The sequence below is a fragment of the Strongylocentrotus purpuratus genome, unplaced genomic scaffold (genome assembly GCF_000002235.5).
Source record: "Strongylocentrotus purpuratus isolate Spur 01 unplaced genomic scaffold, Spur_5.0 spur5_scaffold_6, whole genome shotgun sequence".
NCBI lineage: Eukaryota > Metazoa > Echinodermata > Echinoidea > Camarodonta > Strongylocentrotidae > Strongylocentrotus > Strongylocentrotus purpuratus.
The window spans coordinates 20770995-20790867 of NW_022145612.1; the positions used below are offsets into that span (position 1 = coordinate 20770995).

Sequence of the window (19873 nt, forward strand, 5' to 3'; positions counted from 1 at the left end):
CTTAAAAAAAAACTTCGTTCCGTTTTGACACATAAACCATTTCTCCCTTATTATTAGAGACCATTCATACATTAAAACGTTTCGATAATCTCAGTGAAATGGCATTAGAGAACTACAATTGGTTTTAAATTCATATCAATTCTATATTCATACGAGCAAGATAATAAAATAATTTTCAAGGAAGCGAAAACGTTAGGTCGTTGAAGGTCGTGGTTAATAACATGTGTTTTCCCACAAAATAAAGGCAATATTAATGTTGACTTTCCATTAAATTGATAATTTCAAGAACTAACAAATATTTTTCTGAGCTGCTAAACATTCTATCTAATTGATGAGTTCCTAATTACTAAACCCAATCGACAACGAGCAAGATAGGAAGAGGGATTTAGGTCATTACGAAAATCAAACTGACAGAATCAAAATCTTTACTTCATCCAAGGAAGTAGCGTGTCTACAGCTTAGGGTGGGATTGGAAGTACAGGACAGGTAGGAAATTTTCTAATTTCAAATTGTCTACAACTTCATTTTTATTTCTTATAATTAATTACGGAGATGCAAAAGATAACAAGTGTCTTCCTGTATAGACAAAATGTGTTAAAGACAACCCCTATTATATCTAACTCGAATACAGGGACGGAGAATTTCCTTGACCAGAAATCAATACGTAATTGAGCTGCCAGTGGGGAAAAAGCACGTAGGCTACCCATAATTGTGTTTCAGCTAAGAGCACTCCATAATGACACCCCATTTAGTCACAGTTGGATACGATTTGTTGTAAATTATGACTATAAATAAAAATCACAAAAGATGAAAATTGTTGGTTGTTTATAGCAACAGTGATTTCTTAACGATACCATCCGCTTCCGTTTCTACTTACTCTCAAACAAGGAATATAAGGAATTATGATAGCGGAGAATTCCGTCTATTTGAAAGGGGTTGTCTCGAGTATATTTTTGACATTTTTCTAGGATTTGACTAATTTCCTTCTTAGTTGGGTGATTCGTCTTCATTGATGAAATTGAAGGATAGATAATTGCATTCACCTTGGATGTTCTCAGCGTGTATTTCCCCTAGTTGATTGGCATGAAGAGGTATGACTTCATATCACTATTCAGAGATGGTATAGTGCTCTTAAACCACACAGTCCTAATCATCTGACCCCCCCCCCCCACACACACACACACACACACACACCCATATCGTTCTATTAGCATTGTTAACCCATATTGAAAGTACAATAACATCGAAGGGGTTGGTGGGTGTTTAGAAGACAACCGAGTTAATTAATGAAGATTAGATTATCGGGTTATAGGTGGGCGTGTCTAGCCGCCCGTAATTGCAGACGCTGTGTACTTCATACAGTGATCATATTCAGGGGGTATCCAGAATTCTCTACAAAGGATTGGGGGTTAGTATGTAGATATTCGAAAGGGGGGGGAGTTGGTGCTTTTCTCTGACAATCAACTAAAAAAAAAAGAACGGAACAAAATAAAAAATAAATATTTGTGCCCTTTTGGTCTACAGAGGGGGATACGTTGTTTGTGCCCCTACCCCTTAGTCCATGCATGATGACGTATCCATAGTCTATATTTAAGTATGAGGCTCTTTATGTATTTATTGTAAGTTTTATTCCCTCAGAGTTTCAGTAACACCACGAGAAGGTACATACAGATAAGAAGATCTGACATGACTTGAGAAATGTCATTTAGCGCTGTCAGGTTTGAAGTATGTGGATATTTCCGATAATAGCCTTAACCTCTAGAGACCAGAACTAAGAAAGAAAATATAATTACGAGCAAAACCGCTAAGAAGAAATTGTCTCGGACTCCGTGGGACCCTGATTTCTCTCAGGCAGGAGACTTCCCCTCAATTATTCGTGATATCCTTCGAATATGTTTAAAGACGAAATACGCTTTTTATTCAATAATCATATATTAATCTATCCCTAGCTTGGTATTGTATAACTAAATCTTAGTGAGAAGACCCCCTCCCACCTCCAACACATATTTACGAACAAAATAAATCTACAAAACCCAAACACACTCTCTTGATTTTAATGGACATGAGACAATACAGTTTTTTCTTCATTTTCGACATGTTCAAAGAGGCCCTCGTCTCTAAAAATCCTCACGGATCCCCCCTCCCCCTCTGCACTCTTCTTCTTACATAAACAGCCGTTATTCGGAAGTGCAAGGGTAGATGAATAGCAGATACACCATGGGTGCATCCCTTACTCTACGTAAACATTCGATCCAAAGGTTACTTGATACACCTGCCGATGAGAGGGAAGCCCGCGAATATAAACCAAGGCATGAGGAAACTCAAAATTCATCAGGGATACAGTGATTAGTTTACCCTTTTGCTGTAGAGACGACGACGAGGAGGAGTTTGTGGGTTTATAGAAGCTTGTAAGCAGTACATCAACAAATGTGTCAGACTTGATTTGTACAGAATCAAGCTCATGCCTGCAAGGTAATTCCCTATATGAATATCAGATACACGTTCACGACGCAAGTACGGAGATTCATTATGGGTTAATGGGTTGGCCACTTTCTCCATGATCAGGTCCGTTGAAATGACACTACACTTAAATAAGATTGGCATAAAGAGTATACCCGATTCAGGCAGCTTCGAATACAAATTGTTTACCTTCTGTAACCTTACATTATCATCTCAAGACACGGTAAAGGGTAAAATGTAATCGGTTTAATGATATCTTCTTCAGAACCTTGTTGCCGCAGATAGCATCAAAGAATTCATGAAGAGTCTCTTTGTACCCAGTAGCAAATTTGTCCTGATGCATCCAATACGGGACAAAAGCAAATGTTATAATATCATTGCAGTCTAAAATCCTTTCAAAAAGTTGAATTGGGATTCGCACTTTAATTGTTCAAATTTTCCGAGGTTTCATAGGTTCTTGGTTCTATCTATATGGCTTTGTCTCAATCCTTGCGACATCTGCAAACAGCCCGCAAACTTCTTGTCTAAGATCTTGCCACAAAAAATCTCACCTAACTTTCTTGCATGCATGTTTAATGTATTTACCTTAACGTTTTTTTACTCTCAAAGACCGCGAAGACTAAATATATAAATGGAATGAATTACACCAGCGATGATAAGTACTAAATTTATTGACACAGTAGGTATACAATAAAGTTATTATCCCGAATAGCCTCTGTCCACTCTCAATGACTCGATAGAAAATGGTTTATCCAGGGAGTTCCTGGTTCATCTTAAAAAAGAGATGCAGAGGAAGCCAAGAACATGTCACCGTTGTGTTGAAAAGTACTTAATATCCGTATTTGACGTTTTGTAATAACTCAAAAAGGAAAGGCTTGCTATAAACAATGGATGTGGAGGAAGCCAAGACTCTGTCATTGTGAATTGACAAGTATACTACTGATAAATAGCAAAATGGACTTTCAGATAAATATAGCATCGCGAATAAACACTTTTAGTGAACTAAAGATCACATCACACATTAAGTCCATGCCCCTCTTTTGATATCGCTATAAAATCACTTTCACCTTGAACGTATGTCATGATGACATAGTCAGAGAGTGAAGAATCCTTTCAATTCCTGAGCCTATATATTCAGTAATGCCTCAGTCACACCGTCCAACCGAATACAGACCGACTCCAATCCGACCAAGTTTAAGCCATAGTATGAACTGTAACGTTTTACTCGGTCCGTTGTCGGTCTGTTGTCGGTCTGATGACGGTCTCATCGCCGTGACTAACATAGTCTATCTCAAAAAGACCAAGGTATATACTTACGGGTGCATGTTCCTGCAATACTGTTCCTGACCCATCCTGCGCAACAGCCCAGTCTGTAGGAGCCGTATCCGCAGCGGTGTATCTTTCTCCTCATGGCACTGTAGTATGGAAAGACGTAGACGTTGCCGACCTTTCGAACAGTGGCAGAATTGCGATGTACAGGGACATGACGGTAGTTATGAACACTGAACACGCCCCTAGAAAGAAAGAAAAACGAATGTATAAATTCATTAGTCGATCAGTCAATCAAGTAAAATCAATCAATAAATTGATCAATCAATAAATTGATCAATCAATAAATCCACCAACTATTCAAGTGTTAATATAATCAACGTCTGTCTACAATCAACAAAAATTAAAACATTCAGCTTAAACTTTTAAAGCAAAATAAATGAAGGTATAACAAATCATGGGCACTGAAAGACAAACAAAATTATTTGTCTAGAATATGTATGCATGATTGTGGTATAGGATCTATCTGCATATGTATATTTATATTCAATTGCGATTTCATTTTTTTTACATTTTTTATTTTTTATAAAATCAGATAAAGAACCAGCGAATAACAAGATATGAGAAGGGAATCAAAACAGTAAATACAAAAAAGTGAGCAATGTTTATAGTTTATCAACTTCACAAAAAGACCATTTTCATAAGTTACCCTAAATTTAGAATGAATAAGGCAAGATAAAATGAAATGCCAAGTTTTTCCCGGCCTCTCATAACTTGTATCAATCCATTTAAAGGCATTTAATAGCCCAAGTTGTCAACATATTTCAACAAATATTTATAAATAACAATCTTATCTCAAAGAGTCAGATCTATTTACGCATAGCAAGGAGTTGAACCATGCCCACCACAATGGATAATAATGCTTATTGCAGTGTGACGTGACCTAGCTAGCTACTCGGTCACTCTCAGTTTCTCTCGGCTATGAAACCATTCCAACTTTTTTTGTTATTAATAGTACCTTGCAAGCCATGCTTAACTTATCAAGTCCATGGTCACAAGTCAAGCTCGTTAGTATATTATTGAATTGTATTAAGCTATGATTAGCTTCATTGAAGAGTAGTACGGTCAACGAAAGTTCAATTGCTTCCACCGTGTATGTTTGTTTCTTCTCCAGTATGGGGAAGAAAGTAAAACATATTCAAGTCTTAAATAGGTTTTTACCCGATTATCAGAGTTATGCATTTTCATTATAGGATTGCTCTTGGTAAAGAATTTTTATTTTGTGAAGCTCGAGAAAAGATGATGCAAAGTGATGAAATTCTATTATACGACTTCATTTTTTAAAAAAATGCATAAATTATTAGTGCATGTACTATACACCTGACAAGAGAGTACATTCAAATGATCAGAAAAACAATTATAATGCTAAATGCCATCACAAAGTTAATCATACAAATTGTATTTTTACATCCACTACTTCTACATCTTCATCTGATAGCTTAGGCGCCACGCGTAGTCTTAATGCATGCATAAAATGCAAACACGATCTGCTTCCATTCAAATAATATAAAAGGACCTTTGATTTTCCACAGAATACTGTTCATGGGCATATTCGTTGAAATGTCTTGTCTTTTACAAACTTTTCCTTGTTAACTTTCTTCTAATCGATTCAGCACAAACCGAATGTTGCATATTAAAAGATAAAAACCCGTTATTCTTTTTCCTAGGAGGGGAAACCTCATGCTGTGGTACTCAGTGATAGATGAGAACAATTGATGTGACAGAAATATGTTTTTATACGATTCAGCAAACTACCAAACTGGTCTTGAACCCAACCTAATAATTGTTACCATAAACACACAGCATGTTAGCTGGGGATCGAAGCTGCGGGATCGGGCGTTATTTTTTGCTAAAATGGGGTCATTTAACCACCCCCATACCGGGTAAAGAGCAACCTCACCACCGGGCTTCGCCACCAGTACGAACACAACAAGAGACAACATGCTGGTATGACGGAATACCTGACATTCACTGTCTACATGTGTTTGTCTATAATCGTTAAACATGACATCTATGTTTGAAGCATGAATGGTTTTATGTTATATTGTGATAAATGATCATTGCCCGGAAGCATGCCTTTGGGGTTCTTGAAAAACCCGCCCTATTTCAAACTCGATTCTTTTATTGAATCATTTCGCAACATTACCCATCGATATGCATGTGATTGGAACAGATAGTTCTTTTAATGATCGCAGTAACAAATGAAATTATATCATTAGCATACCACGTCTTCTAATGATAACTCATCCTTGAGAGCTATATACAAAACCGTTTATGAATGTTGCGTGTACAAAGAGAAATGCTAAAATGGGATATCTCCGCCCTTCGTAACATTCTGCCTCATTATCACAGTGCGCAAAAAAAGATAAATTAAATGTCAAATGTCCTATATGGCCTCATTAGTTGACACAAACTGACGACTCAACTCAACCAAAACAAAAATCAATAGGACGAATTGAAAGAAAAGTGACATGTCTGAAAGTTAAGGGTGTAATGGAATTATGGATTTTGGAAAAGGTAATATCAAATTAGTATTCTTCGTTATGTTGGATCTCAATACTAAATCACGAAGAAACCACTTTTAATAACGTAACCATTTCAATCTTACCTACTTATACTCTTTATCATCTGTATCATCTATCGCGTGAGTAAAGAATTTAGAATCAATCCGTAAAGAACCGACAGGATATTTATTTTGTACAGGAAAAGTCTCACTATCTTATGAATAGATGATTAATGACTCACTCGCGTGTGTGTATTGTACGTGTAATAAATGAGAGGATGAAAGGTCGAGGTTTATCGATCAGGAACAGAACAAAATATTTCGAAAGATAATGATGACAAATCACAAAGTCAAAGTATTTCTTTTCACCGACATTTTGTAGTCGTACACAATTTGACAATATATATGATACATTTGTCAACTGTATGATAGATGCCAAGTATATTCTATAAATCTAAGGGTGAATCATAAAGGTGAATGATCGGAGATAAGGTCAGTGGTATTTTTTTATTGAGGTTAAACCAGCTGATTTTTGACAGTATCAAAGCTGGATAAAATGTATCAAAGGAGACACCACAGAGAGAAAATCAGGTCACATAAACCTCACCCGTGCGTTCTTTATTGCCAACCTCTGCAGGTCAAACATTGGCGACATATATTCAACTCTAATCTTTTATATCACATCTTTAAATATTGTCTGCAAGGAAAACAAAAGGTTTACATATCTGAAAATATAAAATAGAAAGAATGTCTGTTACAAGATTTCGATATTTAAGAAAACAAGCCATGTGGGATTTGGCTAAAGAATATATAGAATGTTCTCACTTTGTATGAATGGAAACCGCTAGATAATAAAATATTCTTTTGCATTAAGAGCGGTTTTTATAGGTAATCCATCAGGCTTAATTTTTTAGTCAGGACAATAGAAAATATTGGAGCGGTAAATAAAAATGTGGATACATGCACTCTTTGTTTCTTTCTTGCTGTCTTCTATTCACTGCATGTTATGGCCTGTGGGTGGGAAACAAACGGAGAATATTATTCCCAATAATCTATTGAAAAGGGCACGGGGTTGGGATTGATGATAAATCATTGGATTTGCTTTGTGGCGCTTATCCGGGGCTGATCGTACTCAATAAAGCGATGGATTGCAGGGAAGCTATGGTTTGAACGATGTGCATTGTCAGGACGCTTTCTCACACTCAATACCATATAGCATTCACGTTCCATCTCAATATATAATAGTCATTTAATGACTTGTGTGAAGGCAACTTCAAGGGTTAGAATTCAGTCCTGTATATTCAACAAAAATGTGTAGATGATAGAAAGGAAAGTAAATTATTTGCCAATATGCCTATAAATCAGGTATTTGTTGATGGAAACATCATGGGGATAACAGATCCCTTTAACATGTCTAGCGCCACCTTAATCATGTGATTTTCTAAATGGACAAGTACTGATAAGATCTCAGCTCATGATCCTGAATAATGCATGGTCGCCACAGGCATCATGCACCGTATCTCCCTTCCTGTCATTCATCTTTGTAAATGTAACACTTGCACAAAAATACATGTTAACCCCCCCCCCCCTCTCCCCCCTCTCCCCCCCCCCCCTCTCTCTCTCTCTCTCTCTCTCTCTCTCTCTCTCTCTCTCTCTCTCTCTCTCTTTCCTTTCTTTGAGGTTCTCCGTGTCTCTTTCTCTCTCTTTCTGCTTCGACATCATAATCATATTATATCTTGATGAGACGCAGGATATTTAGATGAGAGGATATTCCAATCTTGTTGATCTCTTCTCTCTCTCTCTCTCTCTCTCTCTCTCTCTCTCTCTCTCTCTCTCTCTCACTCTCTTTCTCTGGACCTCTAGCCCTCTCCTTCCCGCTTTATAAATGTATATTAATACATCTCCTCTCCCCCTCTCTCTATCTCTCTCTCTCTCTCTCTTTACCTCGCACTCATCGGCATTCGGTATTTGGATATTTGATAATCATCGTTCAATTAACGTCGATTTCATTCAAGGCCATATCGGGAAAACAGGAACCATATTATAGGAACATTTTGATTACGTCCATTTCACCCCGTGTGCAATTAATCACAGCAGCTAAAGGTCTCGCTCCTCAATACTACGAACACAATGCAGCCATGATGTGATATAAAATATACATCCAAAACTATATAATAGTATGCATATAGAAATATAGACCAGAGAAATACAAATCACTGCGTTGAATAACATGCCATTACATCTTGAATAGCCCACGCCTAGTTCTAGAACAATTACCCCCCAGAAAATAACCCCTCTCCCTCCCCCAAGGACAACCACCCCGAGGACAATTACCCTCCCCCTTAGGTCACTCATCCCCCCCCCCGCCCCCCCCCCCCCCCCCCCTCACGGTCAACATAGCACGACTACTGTTCTCTTCTGAACATGACTGTATTTCGAGTCAGTCCGATCACGAAATCGACCAGGAGTAGTGTACTGCTTACCAGTCATATCATGCCTTAATCAATCGTCACCGTGAACGAGACAGAAGTCCCAAAGGCAAATGTTTCATAATTATGGATTAGCCTCTGACATAAGGATGGGTAACATTGATAGATGTGTCCGAGCTCACGGAACAAGACTAATAACTTCTTGTGACTTCTTGTCTTAATCATGAGCACCATTGGTCTGCCTATGGTAGGTAATCTTCTTATTCTCATCCCTATCTGATGACCAAAATCTTCCTCTTTCATTCCATTTCATTCTCCCCCACCCATTACCCCTTCCTTCTTACACTCCCTCTTTGAATAGATCACATTTATAGGTTTACCCCATTCTCCCAAGTATTTCAAAAACATTGTTCTTATCCTCAGAGTGTTTTCTTTCAAGTAATACTGCATGTCCTCCAGAGCTCCGCTGTCGAAATTGAAAGACAACACAGAGTAAAGATTGAACATTTACTTCCGACGAATACTTCGCAAATTTTCTAGCAGCAAACGTGCCCCTTAGGTATGATTATGAAAGATCAGCCAGGTCTTGTAACCATGTGAATAACCTTAAGATTCAGCTGCAGACATGTATCATGATAGGCTTGAAAAAAGCACTTCTGCATGTCAAGTTATGCGAATCCATATTCAGATGCATAGTGAGGTAAATGCAAGTTGTGATGCTGTGTTGTTGTCAAAATGTGTAGTAGCTACTTAAAATGTGGATTGTAAGAGGTTTTTTCCTCTTCTTTGTTCTCGTCACCCCCTTCTTTTCAATCAATGTTCCTGATTATAATGATTTTTTTCCCGACTGTTTCACAATAATTATTGTGGTATTGACGTTGCCATATATAACAACAAGTGGTTTGTTCGATCTGCTGAATAAATAGTTTGCCTGGCAGAGACAAACATTATTTCAATTATTTTCAAGAGGGTTGCATGAAGTAGCACAGGTCCAAGATTATTACTCTTTGCCAAGAGAAACAAAAACATTCTCGTAACACGTGGGTGAGAAAACGAGCAATTGTAACAGATTCTAATTATTCATGAAAATATCGAATATGTTCCCCTTCTTCTTTTTCAATAGCAACCCGACTGACAAACATCAACTGAAACACACAAAATGGCATATGAATTATGCAACTTGCTCGGGTAGCTAGTCTATAGGCAAGAAGAAGAAGAGATACTCATAGGATGATAGATTGGTTGTCTCAGGGGTGTCTACCGCCCCCTCCCCCTCCCCAACCTGAATGGATGCACTCTCAAAAACTTTGAAATGACGATTTTAATTATAATATCTACGATGTCTCCAAGATACATTTAAGTCAGTGCAGAAAATATAGGCCTATATTAAAACTTTTTGAAATATGTTGTTATGAAAAATGTGAATTGTTAATAGGTTTTATTTGTCGTCCTCCTTAAATCGTCACCCACCTATTTCTATTAATATTCACGATCTTAAATACTTGAGACTGTTTACAGGTCTCCCTTGCAGGCAGTTGTTGTATACTTAAGAGAGGAAAAATAACACAGAATACACACAAACACCTATGATTTTTTTTAGTTTGGTATTGACGTCGCCATCTAGAGGATAAGTGGGTGGCACAGTTCTAGAGGTAGACAGAATCCTAACAATTTATTGTCTCCACAGACAAGACAGAACGTCAAGAGAATTGCATGAAGTACAACACGAGTCGAAGATAATCCCTCTTTGCTGAAAAAGACAAAAGTTATTTATTTTGATACGTATTTAGGTAAGAAAACAAGCAACTGTGAACAAAAACTTCTAACTATTCATCAAAGTCAGCCATCCATTCTGTCTTGTCTTGTCTTCTTCTTTCTAAGAAGTTAACCCTTGACGGACAGTCAACATGACAAAGAACGACATTTCAGAGCAGAGGTAGTCTGTTTAAACAAAAGAGATCGAATGGGAATCTGCTGATTAGAGTGTGCCCCCACCCTCTTTCTCTCTCTCTCTCTTTCTCTATCTCTCTCTCTCTCTCTCTCTATTCCACCTCAATACAATAGTAGCTAGATTTCACTTCATGCAGGGACGCTACTTCAGGCTGGTAAATGCATAAATTAAGATCAATATTTCCTGAGAAGTTTATTTTCAAATTTCAGTCTAGTACATTAAAGCAAATTATAATTGAATACAATGCTACTATCATTTCGTTGATTGAAGGTTTATAGATATTTGGGGATTTTTTTCATTTTTTGTTGAATAATTTTCTTGTCTGAATTATGAGTTTGTTCAAAATTTTAACCGATAGATGGTCTGAGTTTCTACTGTACGTGTATTTTGTAAATATGCCTTGCTAGAACGCGGACTGAATACCTGACCTTAAGTGAAAATGTTAAGAAGCTCACTGATAGCCAAATTGTGCCTCTGTCAAGTTTGATATAATTTCTATCTAAGAAATGTCATTTTACCCCCGAGGAAATATGAAAGAATTCTACGCGTCCGGAAATCATCATTAGTTTCCGCATCAATTGCAGTCATCGGTGGATGAAATTAAAGCCTCGTGAAATTGGCCATGATCCTTTGCTAAGTTCCAACCGAATTATTACCCAACCCTGGTCCTATGAAAGTATCCTAACCCCTGGTCTACCTGTGGGGGCATGTATGACACCTGTGACCTATTAGGTCCCTCTGTTTCTACAACTCCAAGATCAAAGATAGATTTAAGCTTTGAAAATCCATTCGCGACTGCATTGGGTACGAAATACGGGGATTTGACCTGCCCAACCTTTGGATATTTACGGCAAAATATTGAAATGAAAATATCCATGGGGTTCTGCCCTCGGGTTATTTGCGCTCGTTATGTCTTCTCGTCGGGAACATAAGAAGGTAAATATCGTGTCTGGGAGACGGGAGTGTTTCAGGCTTGCTGAACCTTTATCATCGTACAAAAGGGAGTAATCCAGTTGACGCATCAGCATAATACTCCCTCATTCGTCTCAGATCCTCTGGTATTAAATCCCGCTTTAAAGCTTCGCGTGCTCCTACATAGCTAATCTAATAACCCAGAAAATGTCCCACACTACCGTTAAACCTTTTGAAACATGAGCCATAAAAACGGGACAGAAAAATTAGCATCATTAAATGTTACTCACGTAGTGGAATACTGTCATGACAGTTGTATAAAGAAATACATCTCTTTGAATGTAGAGCTGAGTGAACAGGTGATGGATGCTTTTTGACATACAGGGCATATGTACAAAAGCGTTGCCAGAGGGGGAAAAAACCACATACCTCTCAAAATGTATGCATTTAAAAAAAATTGTTTGTCGGGGAATTTCAACGATAGTCTGTGTTGAATAATATACAAAATTTGTATATGAGCTCCTCGCCAAGACATGCTTGTAGTTATTATTGTATTCATCACGAAGTATACATGTTTGCATGATTGCAAGGTGTAACTTTGACTTTAAAATAGATGATGGCTTTGAGAAGCAAGCAGACCTACATCTTTGCCTGACTCATAGCTTAAACCTCGTCACTGATTGTTTGAGACGTGGTAAGAGCGGCGAGGCGGCGAACAGGATAGGTCCCGGGAGTACTAGCGGTCAGATCTAGAAATCTACCCGAAACATCATCCAGCTAGACCGACCAACGTCATAGACAATGAACTATATGGTGTCCAAGGAAAACTAAATATTTTGACAATAATGTTCCTGAAATTCAAAAGCAATCGGAGTAGAATCCCAGTTCCAATACCATCAGAAACGTGGACAATTAAGGTTAGAAATATGGCCCAAATTAACCATTAAATATTATACTTTGTAGGCTTATTTTAGTTCTTTCTTGAGAACTCCATTGGACAGACATGCAGCTGTAATGCAAGTAATGCAACTATATTTCACTAGATTTTTTACTCCTCTTTTGGCATCCTATGTCTTTTTTTTTAATTTCACCGCTTCCGATTTTCTCTCTTTTGTCTCATTTTCTTCTTGTAATTAAACCAGGCCATATCAACTTCGATTCCAACAAGTTCCATCCCATTGGTTTTGCAGCATTCGGATCATTGACTATTCTCTACTTATCACATATTCTGATCTTACTATCAGGTAGCCATCAGTCCTTAGAGACCACTTCGATGATGCCAAGTAACGGTCACTCATTCCCAAATGGAAGCATATCGATGAGAGTGTGTTTAATTTTATACAGACTTATGTCCCCATGGACGGGACTGATCAGCTGTAATCAAGATCAACGAGGAGAATGATGCTCGGTTAGCTCCGAGCGCGAATCGGAAACAATCGTGCGATGGCATACGGATTTCCGAAAGCACTCAATCTGACTTGCGATGTTCCTGGATAATGAGAGTCGCCCTACAGTCAAAATCATCCAGGAGATACTCCTTGGTTTGCTTCGATAGCGAATCGGAAATAATCGGGTGAATTAAAGCACTCGGATTTCCGATTGTTGCAAAGTTCCTAGAGAGACGTCCGACAGCACAAGCCGACAAGGTGATGATCATCGGTTAGCTTCGCGCGCGAATCGGAAACAATCGTGTGAATTAAAGCACTCGGATTTCCGATTGTTGCAAAGTTCCTAGAGAGACGTCCGACAGCACAAGCCGACAAGGTGATGATCATCGGTTAGCTTCGCGCGCGAATCGGAAACAACCGTGTGAATATTAAAGACACTCGGTTTCCGAAAACACTCGATCTGATTGTAGCAAGTTCCTGAATGATGAGAGACATCCGATGGGGGAATATCGGTAGCTCGAGGGTTGTTATGCTAACAGCGGTCAAGTCAGGTCATTCAGCAGCAGATATTTGGAAAATGGACAGTCTCGCTGATCAAGAACCCTTAAACCGTCAACAGAACACAAGTGTCTAAACAGTATACAATGTCGGCATGGCACTGAGACTGAGACTGAGAGGATGCACAATGAAACAAACTCACATTGACGAGTTACATGTATTATGATGTAGAACCATTTAAGATTTTTATTCTTAATAATACGTAAAGTTTGATTGGTAATGGTTAATTTGATTTTTGATTGATTTATTCCCCGAATTCACAATAAAAACATGATATAGAATACAGGACATTTACAACATGATATAAATAGACATTCAAAACAAACATAATATACAATGTAAACGAGAAACAAAGAAGACAATTTAAAAGTCGGAAGGACACACAGTTCAGTCAAGCCATAGAGACAAGACTGCTCTTTCATTGGGGTCCAAGATGATTGTTATAATATTAAATATATATTGTGTAGTGAGGAACAAATGACTCCAAAAAAAGAAGAAAAAATGTTATCTTTAAAAAAATTACATATATGTCCTAAATCCAATTAACAGCTTACATGAGATCAGGCAAATTGCCTGTTTGAAAATACATGGGAGTTTTAGATTTGCGGGGAGATTATTGAATTTAATAGCATCTCTGTAATGATGATGACCAAAGAATGTTCATACAAAGATAAAATACAATACATATATATTTGAATAAGACGAGTAGTAAGTAATCTGAAAATTCAAGGTTCGTCATTCCTATTATATCGCTTTACAAAAAGAACACTAATTCAGGATCATTTTCTTTTCTTGCTCACTAAGTACTGCCAGACAAAAGAATTCAAAGGATTTGACATGAGTCACATAAGCGGATGGGTGTCAGTATTTCATGTTTTGCTTGCAGTTGTCTACCTCTTCTTAAAGACGGCATCTTACACTCAGTTGAAAATGAAGTACGAAATTGCGAATTGAAGTCAAACTCTACTCATCGAATGAAATACCTAGCGCTGAATTTCGACAAAGATTTCATCAGTCAATTTGTTTAATTCTAGAGTACAACACCAATAGGTACAAATATCGGACACCGGGAGAAACAAAAATTAAATACGAATTGTTTAACAAAATTTTGATTCGAACACATCTTGTTGAAGAACATGAAATTATATGATCTTGTCTCGTTTATTGCCTATTTCTCCTCTTTCATTTCGAGTATATCATCATGTTTTTCTGTTGTCTGCATTGAATGACGAACGATATCGATAATTTGAGTCGCAATAATGTTCAATCAAGTCTTGAATCTAACAAACCAACAGGGAACAAGAGTCAACGACAGCAATCTGTACCACCATGCTTGATGGGAATCATGAGAGATAAACGCATAGCATTGCAATGACATGTTCAATCAGAGTAATGGGGAGTGACGAACAGAAATTCAAGAGTTCAGATGATGTCTTTTGGCCTCCAAAATGCTTGCTTTTGTCATTTCACAAAAGGATGAGTAGGCATTTGTGGTTTTCATATCGGAGAATATTTGACCCGCACAAAAGATGCATATTCTTTACAAAGTGACGTACTGGCAATATGCATTACTTTTGATAAGAATCACATCAATTTGGTTGGTTTGTGGAGAGCACGTCTAAGATTAAAATGTGATCATCCTATCATTAACGTCCCATACTGGCTCGTTTTATGATTCAGGAGAATACTTTTTTGTGATGCTTTCATTTCAATGAAATACACAGATATTTGGATGGCGTAATGCTTTAATCCGTTGTTCGCTAATTATCCCAATAATCTCTTCTGAACGACCCTACCTTCTTTTACGTAGAGTTGGCCATTGAAAACATGATTTCGATTTACCGAGTTTATTCATTTGAATAATGGAACTAATGATGTCTGATATCTGCTATAAATTAGGTTAATGGTGGCCCGTCCTTCGTATGTCTTATTCTACACCACCTCGTGCCTTGATGTCTTGCCTTAAGGCCAAAAGAAATAATTGGATGTTATTTGCCAAAAGGAATAAATTCAACGTTGTTCCAATTACTACCCCTGGGTTACACGTTAATGCCAACCTTGCGAATAGTTTGAATAACAATCAATGTAACAGTGACTGTAAAGGGGCCGAAGGCTGTTAGTATACCGAAGGCTTTGATATTTTTTTAAATAATAAACGGTATTTAAGGCATTTCTACTGACGAAATGCACCCTTTATAATCCCCGACTAAATCGAGCTACTAGATATCATATCTGCCCTGCCTGTGGATGCAGCAACAACTAGTCCATGTAAAGCGTAGTTTTTTGTTTTTGCATTGGAGAAACACAAACAAATATTTTGGAACAGATATGTAATTGTTTAATTCATACTGGTCGTGCATGCTCATAAAAGATGCATAAACATTGATGTTTCACGCATTCTGAAAGTATACTTTCGACCATAGGCTACAACATAGGTCTACATTCTGAACCCCTTTAGTTCAAATCGAAATGTTTATCCCCAATTATGTATCGGGTAAAAAAAACAGGTCCCTCGATTGTGGTTAGGTGTTACCACTTCTTCAGATGAAATATTGAGCAACAACCTTAAAATCGATTTTATGATGTTCTGTTCAACCGCTTGAACATCGAAATCGAAACGATTGGCAAACATGTGGGTTGGGTGTGCCCTACAGGTGCATGTAGGAGAAAGTAGCCCCCCCCCCTCCCCAATGGTATATAGAACATGGGGGTGTTTCACAAAAACAAAGATCGACTTTAAGTTGGACTTGACTATGACAGGCTAATCATGCCACTGGTTGCTCTCACTATTGGTCTCTCTATTGTGATCTTTAGATAATATTTTTCCGTCAATAATGAATTATAAAAAAAATGTAAATTCTGTAGAGTTGTGACCATGGTTTGTACGTCCCTTGAAAGACCAATGCTAGTAAGCGGGGAGAGAAAATTGTGGCATTAATGGCGTGGCATAGTTAAGTCCAACTTACAGTCGATCTTAGTCTTTGTGACACACTCCCCAGGTCTGTTATGTGGTTGTGAGTCAAAACTTTGTGACCTCCTCTAGCGCCTTCACGACCTCGGGACGGGTGGGTGCCCTTTCTTGTTAACAACTCAACCCTTCAAAGAACATGAATCTTTTCTTTATCGAACTAAAACTAATCCCATCTCATCACATGCATTGAAATCATGACAAAGAAATCAATTTGCCAATTCAAGCCTCGGACATTCCCTTTCTCATGTTTATAGATAAAGACCCCTTTTAAAACCTTACAAAGGTTTATAACTAAGTGCATTGCTCATAAAGTATCTTACAGTTTCTACTAACTCTTTTGCGGAACAGGGCAAAATGTATGCCTTGGTTTTAGATACCTGTATGTTGCGTTCTGATATTCATGTAAACGCACATTAAAATCGTATTCTATTCAAAGTTTCAAACAGATGCTTATAAGTCCATACCTATACCACCTACCAACAGTGGGCGTTGTCGTTTTATATGCAACACGTGCAAGGTTAACAATTATAATAACACACTATATGAGATGCGTATACTGGCTTTCTTTCAAAAACATCATAAATTACATCAAAACGTAAATCTTTATTTTTCTGCCTGAGAATTCACTAATTCAATCCGACTCTTCACGAATACCATGAACCGAAACTCGGAATATAAGGTCATCCTGGTACCTGGGGGAAGGATACAAAATGCGATTTGGATAATCATAAATCTACTCGACGTCTTTATACTTCAGTCCTGATTAAATCTAGCATTTTTCTTCTTAAATTCATAAGCAGTGTCATTACGTACGAGGAAATATGTATACCATCGAGTCAGGGGCATTGTCAACAAAAAAAGTACTAGAGAGTTGTTAGGGCGATTTATCTGCTAATAAATTACCATGGTTATGCGCGGGAAAGGTTGAAGGAAGCTACTAGATAAGAATTGCTTTAAATATTTTACTTATCCAGAGTCGTTCTCACGTTATTCTTTCTCACTTCAAAAATACAAATTAGTGCTACACCGAACACAATAACTTGCAAAGGCTCTCTTCTTTAAAAGTTTTTTTCTTAACATAGATAACAATGGCCCTCAGGCTCGGGTACCATTGGGTGCCTCAGACTATCATCATTCATACTCGTCATGTCTGGAAGAAACATCAGACAAGAATTTTAGCAATCTTTTTTGGAAGGAACAGGTATATCCATAGATGAGATGGGTAAAAAAATAAAGTTTCATCTTGACGTGAGCTATACCAATGGAATGTGTGTCATGTATCTATACGTTGTGGTGATAACAGAGAGGGTATTTTGAACTAACGTCCAGGAAGAATTCTTATCAAGAAAAAAAGGGCGCCTTTTTTTTTCTTAACAGGGCCCTGAGACGCGAGTAGCATTAAGTGCCTCAGAGTAACGTCGTTCAATTCGTCATGTCAGCAAGTAACACGAACTTATCTTCAATAAACACATTTTGAAAGCAATTTTTTTTTTTTAAAGGAACGTGTATATCCATTATCATTTTAGAGACAGTGAGATGAGACAGTTTGTGGATTAGGTAGAGTGTCCCAAATCAAAGACAATAATGTAGATGCATACCTCGTCATGCTTGTGATCGTAAGACAGAGTGGCACTTTGAACAAAGGCCAGAAAGGATCCTTATCAAGAAGAAAGGTTTGAATCTTCAAGTGTTCTCTTTTCCTTGGGGAATCCCGTATAACTACTTGCCCTCGGCACGTTAGTCCGGATTCTATTCGGATTTAAATCTATTATACTCGAATGAACAGCTCTAATGTTACCGTTTATCTGACAAGCTTTCCAGATAAGTATAAGCATTTATTCAGCTCTCATCCGTATAGCACTTATTTTTCTTCAACACACATTATCTATGTTTCTTTACCCCTCCCCCTTTTTAACAATTCCAAGATTTTTGAAAATCTATTATCTATTGAGCAATATTGATTAAGAAGTATATATTACGATCCAATGCAAAGAGTTTATCGGTGTCGAAAACAGACGGACAGGAGGAGGTTCTTTTGCCTCCAGCACAAAGTGAACGAAGAAAAGGCTCTTGAGGATGATGCAAGACCCGATGTGTCTTTTTGAGACGGATTTGTCACTCACATAGACGACATGACTTCTACAAAAGGACTTCTCTCGAAGTGCTGAAGAGGTTTCCGCCCCTCTATTCTCAAGAGCTGGCATTGTATCCTGTTATTCAGCTTTCACCTTACTCAAAAAAATTGGACCAAGTCTTCTTATCTACATCGTTAGTGCAGCTATATTTGAATATTAATGGCCAAACATTTGCAAGATTACATGAGATTTGGACAAAATACAGACGTTATACGAAAATATTGCTCTTTGTACATGAATTAAAAAAAAAAAAAAATAATGCATACTGTATAAGTCGATTTTCATGCAAGAACATTGATTTGAATTTGAATTGGACATTGCTAAAATCTTTTGAAATTTGGAAAAGTGGCATTTATAAGTCCCAGTCGGTTTTACTCGATATTTTGGCTGAAATTGGTTAAGAATATACCTGCCGCTCGTTCAAAATTACCTAGATCATTAATATGGTGATTGAAATTATAGGCAAAGGTAGATAATATGTAAGCCCCGAAAGGGATTTAGTCGTCAGTAAGAAGTCTACATGCATTAATGAGACGACTTTAGAACTAGGACATATTTTAAAAAATGTATAGCTTAGAGTATAATTTTTGTCTCCCTTGTTTATTATACGTGATAAATTGCAGAATATATAATATAGGCCCATCTCTGATGTAGGGGCATCTTTATCAAAATGGTTTAGTTCTGATTATAGGTTATTGCCCTGTCCGTTATAAAATGACAATGTGGAGCTATACATAGCTTGTTATAAAAATACAGTTCAATATTATTTGTATATAATTTATATAAAAATGATTGATTATGCGTTTTAAAACAAAACTGATTAGAAAACAGGCGGATTTTACACAAAAATGGGGAATATTTTCTTCTTTGATGTTTTCTTGCTTTCTGAGAGATTTGTCTTTATCATTTTTGATGTCTCAAACAGTTTGTACGGATATTTCGTCAAAGCTCAAAAATGACAGTAAAGTCTCCAGTGTGTTATTGTAATAGCATTTTCATGTAATCTTTAGAATAACTATTGTCATATAGGGTTAAATCGGATCATTACTCATTAACATGTATAATCTGAAGATTTTACATAACTACAGGGGGTGACTCAATCAAACGACCTTCTTTAGAGGATTATTCGGTAAAATTGAGACAAATTTGCCAATTACTATAAGAGGATTTCCCCTCATTTGTGACATGTTTCCATTCCATTGTGGATTATCAAATCTGAATAGGTGGGTGTGTATTG

The 19873-nt window shown here is 37.4% G+C and overlaps 1 protein-coding gene across 9 annotated transcripts in view; it reads right to left on the reverse strand.

The window, feature by feature from the left end:
- The window catches only part of LOC105436405 (fibrillin-2), a 104972-nt gene that overhangs the window by 75386 nt on the left and 9713 nt on the right, over window positions 1-19873 (reverse strand). For all 9 annotated transcript variants that reach the window (XM_031000206.1, XM_031000205.1, XM_031000204.1 and 6 more), the window contains exon 2: window positions 3778-3974. In XM_031000206.1, coding sequence (XP_030856066.1) covers window positions 3778-3974 — 197 coding nt within the window. The remainder of the gene's footprint in view (window positions 1-3777; window positions 3975-19873) is intronic.